The 8655-nt window shown below is 46.4% G+C and overlaps 1 protein-coding gene across 1 annotated transcript in view; it reads left to right on the top strand.

Annotated features, from left to right (window-relative positions):
* The first annotated feature begins 738 nt into the window (after positions 1 to 738).
* The window catches only part of OTP (orthopedia homeobox), a 9390-nt gene continuing 1473 nt past the window's right edge, over positions 739 to 8655 (top strand). Inside the window, exons 1-3 of the mRNA XM_008594531.1 lie at positions 739 to 918; positions 2186 to 2595; positions 8381 to 8616. Of these exons, the coding sequence (XP_008592753.1) occupies positions 882 to 918; positions 2186 to 2595; positions 8381 to 8616 (683 nt within the window). The 5' untranslated portion in view covers positions 739 to 881. The remainder of the gene's footprint in view (positions 919 to 2185; positions 2596 to 8380; positions 8617 to 8655) is intronic.

Genomic DNA, 8655 nt, shown 5'->3' on the forward strand with positions numbered 1-8655 from the left:
GAGTGGGAGCCGGGAGGGAGTCCGGCTGGAAGGGTGCAGAGCGCACGAACCGGCACAGCGCGCCGGCCATCGAAGCAGACAGCGGGTGCTGGCGACGATAGGGGAGCCGAATCCTCTTTGCGCTCTAGGCCCGCTGCGGGGTTAGGGCTCGGTAGGCCCAGGGCACAGCCAGGATGCCTGGTGCAGGCCTGCTGAGCGGCGACAAAGTCTAGGCACTATCTGGAGGCCACGGCGTGCCCTTTTCGTGCCCTGGGCTGGTAGGCTATCACCAGCGGCAGGCTAGTGTCGTTCAGAGCGGGCGGGCGGGGGTGACTCTCGGGTCACACGGGGGTCACGCCCTGCTCTGGCCCCTGCCCTGCGCCTGCCCCGGGAAGACCCTAGCTCGGAGAAACAGAGCTGTGCTTTTGAAGAGAGGAGGGCAGGACAAGGGGAAGGAAAGTTGTGCCTGGAGAAAATCGCAGGGAAGAACAAACGGAGGCCAGGCCCGGAAGCTCAGGGCGAGGCCCAGGCAGCCGCCGCGGTTTTAGCTGCTGCTTCTGGTCGCTGGAGCTGCCAGGGCTGCCGCCGCCGCCTCCTCCGGGCGGGCGCGGGCGGGCGGGCGGAGTGGGGGACTCTCCCGGCGCTGACATTTGCAGGCTGCCCTCCTGATTGGTCCCCTCGCAGAGCTGCTCACGGGTTCATTCAACTGTTAAGCACCTCCCCGTCTCTCTAAAGGACATTATAATGCAAGAAGCCCCCTTTTTAACCACAAACCGAATTTTCTTTCATTTAGGTGATCTATATATATCTATATCGTATAGCTTATAGCTTATATCTATTTTAAATAACCCAAAGCCGCTAAAATTTGGGGGGGAACGGCTTTCGCCCTGGAGCGGTGCGCGATGCTGTCTCACGCCGACCTCCTGGACGCCAGGCTAGGTGAGTGCGCGCCTCTCGTCCGGGCAGCCAGGAGAAGCCAGGGCAGGAAATTGTCAATTTGTTCCTTATTTTACCTTAATGCGCCCTAAATGGACTAATTTCTTTAAAAGTAATTGTGCTGCATTAAAGTTTAATTTGATTTAACATCGTCTTTAAAAAAAAATCTATGGAATATGTAGATCCAAAAAAGGAGTTGGGGGATGTTGTTACTTTTTGTTTTTCTTATTTTTTCTCTTTTCCCCTCCCCCTTTTTTTTCCAAAGGCGGTCTGCCCCGTGATCATTTGTTTGGAAGTGTTTCTCTCTCGTTCTCTTTCCCTCCCGTTTGCTTTGATTTGGGATTTCTTTCTTCCCTCTCTTCCTCTCTCCTCACCGCCACTTTCCCTTCTCATCTAAGCGTGGTTGAATTTGTAAAAACCTGGCATGAAGGAGAAGCGGCTGCCATCGAGGTGGATTTGCTTAAGTGTGCTGGTTGAGGAGGAGAAAAGCTAGATTCATCCTCACAGGCATCCCCACCTTCTCCAAGGGACTTGGCGTTGCCAATGGCTGAAAGGAACGCGTCTTTTATTTCTCCGGAAAGAAAAGTTGAATTATTTAAAGTTTGATTCACTGTTATGTCTATAGAGTTCACTCTAGTTTTCTTAATGTCATCTGGGTTGCTGGGTTCTGGGTTTCCGGTTTGGGAATCTTTGATGATGGATGTGACCCCATTTTCCAAACACTTTCTCTGATTTGAGGGGGAGGCGGAGCTGATTTGGTTTGATTTCGGGGGCTGGAAGGCTTGGAGACATATCCATCTTCCGAAAGTGAGAAGGAATCTGCTGAGGGCCAGAGGTAGAGTTCATCAGTCTGCCTAAGCGCAGGTGGGGCAGCAACTGAGAATCGTCTAATTTTGTTCCTTTATTTCCCCTCGGGTCCAAGGATTTGCTTTTGATTTCCTGGGGCGCTGGGGGTACGGTTTATGAAAGGGACTCAGAGGCATGCTTTATTGCCGGGACTGGGAGTATTTTATTGTGGGAGAGATGAAAGCATGTGCTGTTTACTACTGGAGCCTGCTGCGAAGAGGGGGAAAGGCCGGGAGATGTTATTTCAGCTTGGCTGTCCAAGTCTTGGGGAACCCAGCTGAGTACTCTGGGAGTTTCGTCCGTAGGGCAAGCGTGGGCGCGGCGGAGGGAGCCGAGGATCGGGCTGAAGGAGGACCGTTCGGGGAAGACAGTGCCTCCTGGCATCTCCAGGAAAGTAGTGACCACGATCCCCTTGCTTCCTCAGGTATGAAAGATGCCGCCGAGCTTCTGGGCCACCGGGAGGCGGTGAAGTGTAGGCTGGGCGTGGGGGGCTCCGACCCCGGGGGCCATCCGGGGGACCTGGCCCCCAACTCTGACCCAGTCGAGGGAGCCACTCTGCTGCCTGGGGAGGACATCACCACAGTGGGCTCTGCCCCGGCCTCGCTGGCGGTGAGCGCCAAAGACCCGGACAAGCAGCCCGGGCCCCAGGGCGGCCCGAACCCCAGCCAAGCCGGCCAGCAGCAGGGCCAACAGAAGCAGAAGCGCCACCGGACGCGCTTCACCCCCGCACAGCTCAACGAGTTAGAGAGGAGCTTTGCCAAGACTCACTACCCCGACATCTTCATGCGTGAGGAGCTGGCACTGCGTATCGGCCTGACCGAGTCCCGAGTTCAGGTACGTGGGGCTTGGGCGCTGGGACAGAAGGCAAGGAGGGACAGGAGGATTTGGGCAAAGAGAACGGGGTCTTTCCTTCCCTTTCCAGGATCCTGCGCCGCACTCTAATTGTCTATGTATTCCTGGGTTGAGTTAGCTCCTTCTCTGCCCTGAAACTTGTCCCAATCGTCATCCCCCAATGGACACGCAGAGCCCCCCATCTCCTGCCAATAAAACCACATTCCCCCAGGAACTTCTGAAAAGCGAAACCCGGCATTGTTGGGCTGCCAGGTTCGCCTCCCTCCTACAGAGAAGGCAACCTATGCGTCTCGCAAGCGGCTAAGCCGAGCGCTCACCTCAACCCTAGCTCGCATTGTTGACAAATATTTCATTATCTCCTAATGAGTTTGTGTTACGTTCCTGGATAAATAGAGAAATGCAACAATTAAACAGAAAACATGAAAAAAGAAGAAATACGTCGTAATGGGCGCCTTTTAAAAAAGAGCCACACCCGGTTTCACGGTGTGGCTTTAAGTATTCTCTTAAATATCACCTGGGTTTCACAGTGTGGCTTTCAGTATTCTCTTAAATATCACCTTGCCGCTGCTCTTAGGCAAAATCCGCATAGCTTTGATGTGTGCAAGGGATTTGAACTTTGGTGGTCTACCAATGCGCAGATCTCCCACGACCTGTGAGCCCTGTTTTGTTTTGCTTAAATTCCCCTAAGGAAACTGGTGGTGGGTTCCGTGGGGGTGGGGAATAAAGTCTTTCTGTTATAGATATCCGATCCGAAGAAGGGACATTAGGGCTGGCAAAGTTGACAAGTAGTAGACGAAATCATTGCTGACCCTTACTCTCCTCCAACCACACTCCAAGCTGTAAATTATATACAACCCAGAAAATCACATTTATAACTTTTTCTGAAAATTGCGGAATAAAACTATACGCCTTATGAATCCCAGATTTTTTTTTTTCGCTTTTTAAAAGAATGAAAACAACATATCAAATATTTTATGGACTGGTGCCTGGAGGTGAAATTCCAAGATGCGCAGTTAGTCTTGAGCTATCCAGAGTGCTGAAAAATCTTCCTTTGCTATGTTGGACGTTGGTATTTTCTGTCGGATATCCTGGATGTCTACTTGATTAATCCGTTAAACCAGATCTACCTGTTTTTAGAAATTTAACTCTAAAGATCTCAGTTACTTTACATTTCATCTAAGAAGTAAGCGACGAAGGTGTCCATAAACACAGTGTTGGATATTTCTGTCTCCATTTAGCATTTGAGAGATAGTCTGTAGTAGTAGCACACGCTTCTTTTCTAATAATTGGTAAATGAATGTCATTGGGGACTTAAAGCGGTCAAGTTAATAAAGTAATATTCAGGGAATAACATAATGATTACTATTTTTGTTCAAAATAAGTCTGGGTGGTTTTGTCAGCGAACTCCGAAAGGCTGGAACCGTAGGCCTATTAAATTACACACCAAAAGAGTGCTAATTGCATTGTGCAGATATATATTACTAATGCCCTTCAAAATTTTTACCTTTTGCCTTTTTAAAAACTGAAATTGAGTTCAAACTTTTTTAAAAAATATACAGTTTTAATACTTCCATCAATGCTACTGATAACATTTGCTCACAGGTTCAATTTTGTATATTCAAAAAAATTCATAAATTTGCTTTTTGTTCCATAAGAGAAATACTACCTATTAACTTTTGCTTTAAAGAGGAAAATGCTGTGTCTTAACCTAGACATACTGGCAATTAGTTTAAATTAAAATAGAACTTAGAATCACAAATAAAATATAATTGGACAACTGACTTTATGAAAAAGGAAAACGAGGTCTATAAAACTTTATTAGGTCTTCCAAAGGTTAATGACAGTGATTCTTTTAATAGAAAAAGTTGTAAATGAAATAAAATACAAATTACGTAATAGAAATAGTTATTTTCAAAAAGTACACAAAAGAATATGCAAGAAGAAAGAGACAAAGTACTTTAATTGCTCTAGCATAATGTTCAACCAACGATAATAGCTTGAGGCTGCTGATAGAAACAATTTAATAGAATGGCAATTTCAATATTTTTAAAAATAATGTTCCATAGTTTAAAAAGTAATCAGATCAACATAACCTTCTTAATTAACATTTCAAAATGATTAACATTATGTAATGTAATGTAAAAATAATTTATGGAAAATGTATTTACTTCACAATTCACTGTACCATTGCTCCTTGACCAAATTCAAATTAAATAGTAATTGGTTTATGTTCTTATATGATGAGTACTTCATAGTTTTCTTTATAGTTAACAGATTGCCACACATTCTTTTCAGTATGTGGGCCACTGAGCTGATTAAAAATTACGTAAACATTTAATTTACTGCAGTTGTGTTTTTAAAGATGCTTTTTGATTCTAAATTATTCAACATACTTATTTTTTAATCCATCTCTAGTATATATCACTTTTAAATATTTATTAAAACACCTCTATTCACAAGGAGGCCAATTCCATGTCTGATATCGCTCCCCTTTTCTGGCTAGTGTAATAAAACCATTCCTTTTATAGCATGCCATTATTAGAAACCAATTTCAGAATTATTTATAACCTGGAATGGCTTATTAAGCAGCAATGCGAGAATCATGCAAATTACGCGATCAAATGCAATATAATAAGCATAATCATTAGTCTCTAGCATGGATTAATTAACTTTCAATATTTTATTTACATAAAAACCAAATCAGTGAAATAACTTCTGCACAGTCAGGCTTGCCTTTCAATATTTTATACGAACAAAAATAATGTGCTGTAATTCCATTGACCGTGTCCCCCAGAATGGCCCTGTCACCTGCCACATCTTAATAGGGGGACAAGCTGAGAGTATTTTCTAGTTTTCTAATGGAATGAGAAATTGCATTTTCTTCCTCTCCCAGCACTATTAAAGTGTAATGAATTCGGCCCAGAGTTCACGGCTGGCTGATCGAAATGAACCTGAGATCTAGGCTTTAATACAGCTCCCCAGATTTCCTCCCAAATCTTCACATTAATCATTTGCTGGATTCCAATGAGATCTTCATAAAGCGTTTGCTTCGAGGGGAGAAAAGTAATATTCTCTTTTTCTCCCCCTCTTTCTCTATTTCTGAGCCATTTATAGCTGGGGAATTAAACGGGCTATATATTTTAAAATACATTTACAGTACGTCTATATTACTGTAACAGCAGATATCACAAAAGTGGATTTTTAGATTCCAACCTCCATTAGATTCTCACTGTTGTATTAAGCATTTTCTGAGAAGAGCTGCATTTCAAACTGAGTACAAAGTTGGCTCATGGCTGCGGTTAATATATTTTCTGGAGTTGTCATCTGTGCATTCTGAAAATCTCCCTTAGGTTTTGCCTGCATTTTAATCTGTCATGCTCTAGTTTTCAAGTGGAAACATTCACATTTTAAAAACATATGCATCGTAGCTTGGAACGGAGGTGCTCATACCCCATGCAGATTTTTTTCTCAACCCCAGTAAGCCATGAAACATAAAAAAATTTGTAGCCATCATTTGACTACTAACCCTCAAACATAATTGAGCACAATTTTTCGATTATTCTTATAATATTTAGTTCTTTAACAGCTGTTCTTTTCCACCTGTGCCCGAGCAGATCCTAGATTCAGACACCTTTCTGGAAGTCGTGTTTTCCGTTGAAACTCATCTGGGCAATAACCCTCCTCCCCTTCTTTCTTCTGTTTCTTTCCCTAGTCGTCCTCCCCCCCCCCCAACTGTCCTCCTCCCCCCCAAACAACCAAACATTTCGGGATTCACTGCCACTTGCAGAGTGTTAGGAACTGGTCTTGACATTGTAAAATATCTTTCAAAAATATATTTGGGTGCAGCATGTGAGGTAAGGGAACGTTTGAACACAGATACTGTCTCTGTCTAAGGCTCATCCTGTCCACTCCCTCGCCCCCATTCAGCGTTGGGTGGGTGCTGCAAAGCGACTGTGGGTCGCACGCAGGTCTTCTCGCTGTGCCTTCCTTCCTTCCTGAGGGTTGCTCTCCGCCGAAGGCGGCTAACAGCTCAATCCAGCTCCATTGATCCCATCCACCATCCAGGGGCCTGCTGCTTCATTAATCCGCCGCGCCACCAGCTCACGGCCTGCAGCGGGGAAGGGACATGGCGTATTTACCTATTGCCCACACCGGGTAGGCAGCAATGTGGGAAATGGGGTAGAAACGAGCAAAAGATAAAGTGGTGGGCAAAAGCGCAGGTATCCTGGAAAGGCCAGGGCCGGCCCTAAGCTGGGCGAGAATTCTAGATTGTAATGTCATTGGTAAGCGGAGAGTGTGTCTTCGCTTGCACGGATGTGAACACACGGCTGTGCATGGCTAGCTTCCCAAAATGAGGGCAGGTATGTCCATACGCCTGATAATTTAGCTTGCAGAGTAAACACTAAATAGATTGGATTAACAGATGAATAACCTTTTTGGCCACGACTATGGTGGTCAAATTTCGTTGGCCAAATTCTAAGAAACTCAATCAGTACCTGAGATGTGTCCCACACCATTTATATTTAGGCACAGTAAAACTCCAGCTAACTAGATTTTAAACTGCAAGTCTGCCAAGCAGGTGTGCTGGCAATTTCTTTTTCTTTTCTTTTCTTTTTTTTAAAGGTCAAATCCAAATAGGAGATGAGAGGTTATTGGTGAGGCAGCTTACTTGATGTCTTTCAGGCAGAACTCTTCCCCTGGGATAGTAAAATTGACATCCCTAAGCAAATTAGCCCGGTAAGGTCTGAAATTCCTGGGAAACTATTAAGAACGAAAGAGTAGGAGGCTTATTTTTCATTTGGAGTATATTTTATCAAACCTCTCCATGTGGGTTTGTATACACAAAATTAAATTTGATTTGTAACTAGTGCGAGTTTTAACCTTGACCTCCTTTCATTTGTACAGATCAGAAAATTTGCTTTTATTTTATATATGAAACAAAAGAGACTTTAGGGAATCGGAGCCCTTGTTGCTTGGCATCCTCAGTAAGTTCCTGAAAAGAGTAGACGTGAAGGCCCTGGGGCTCAGGGCTACGGTTCCAGCACAGCCGCACAGCCCAAAGGTGCCCTTAGAGTGGTTTGGGAACGAGGCAGGGAGACTTGTGGCACTCTCACCACGCGATATAGGAGGAATCAAGAAGACTGAAACAACATTGTAGCTCCGTGGCGCTGCCTTTCCCACACGGATCACTTTATTAACCTCTTCGCTCTGTCAACCTCGGTGTTAGGGGTTTTCCTTTGTCTTTCGATTTTGAAACTGGCTATGTCATTCACGGCGGCCCTTCATCAATTTCCAAATTTCCAGCGTTTCTGAAAATTCTATACCCCATCAGTGTTATAAGACACGCTATTAAGTCACATGGGTACACATGTTTATCTTCATTTATACACCTGTGGGTCGAGATCTTGACACATGCCTGCCTGCAGACCTGTGCCTCTGTGCAGTGCACGGAATGTGCCAGCGTGCAGGGGTGTGATGAATACTGCCCACGCTGGTATGTTTGCACTGTGCGGAAGCGCTCCGGGGCACGATCACTCGAGCGCAGGGGTCCTCACTTGGTGGGTGTAAAGGGCGCCAGTTGCCAGGAGCTGGTGGACAACCAGGGGTCTCTGGCTGGGTGTAGGGGCGTGTCGGGCAGAGGGCACTTGTTCCGCCTGGGGCGGGGTGGCTGTAACTGATGCGGGTTTCTGTGGTTCAAGCCCCTACCCCTCCTGGCCACCGGGCTCGCTAATAGCTAATAGTCTATCTCCTGCCCCGTCCGCTCCAGGTATGGTTCCAGAACCGGCGCGCCAAGTGGAAGAAGCGCAAGAAGACGACCAACGTGTTCCGCGCGCCTGGCACGCTGCTGCCCACGCCAGGTCTGCCTCAGTTCCCGTCAGCCGCCGCCGCCGCCGCCGCCGCCATGGGCGACAGCCTGTGCTCTTTCCACGCCAACGACACCCGCTGGGCGGCGGCCGCCATGCCGGGCGTGTCACAGCTGCCGCTGCCGCCGGCGCTGGGCAGGCAGCAGGCCATGGCGCAGTCTCTGACCCAGTGCAGCCT

The sequence above is a fragment of the Galeopterus variegatus genome, unplaced genomic scaffold (genome assembly GCF_000696425.1).
Source record: "Galeopterus variegatus unplaced genomic scaffold, G_variegatus-3.0.2 Scaffold10973, whole genome shotgun sequence".
NCBI lineage: Eukaryota > Metazoa > Chordata > Mammalia > Dermoptera > Cynocephalidae > Galeopterus > Galeopterus variegatus.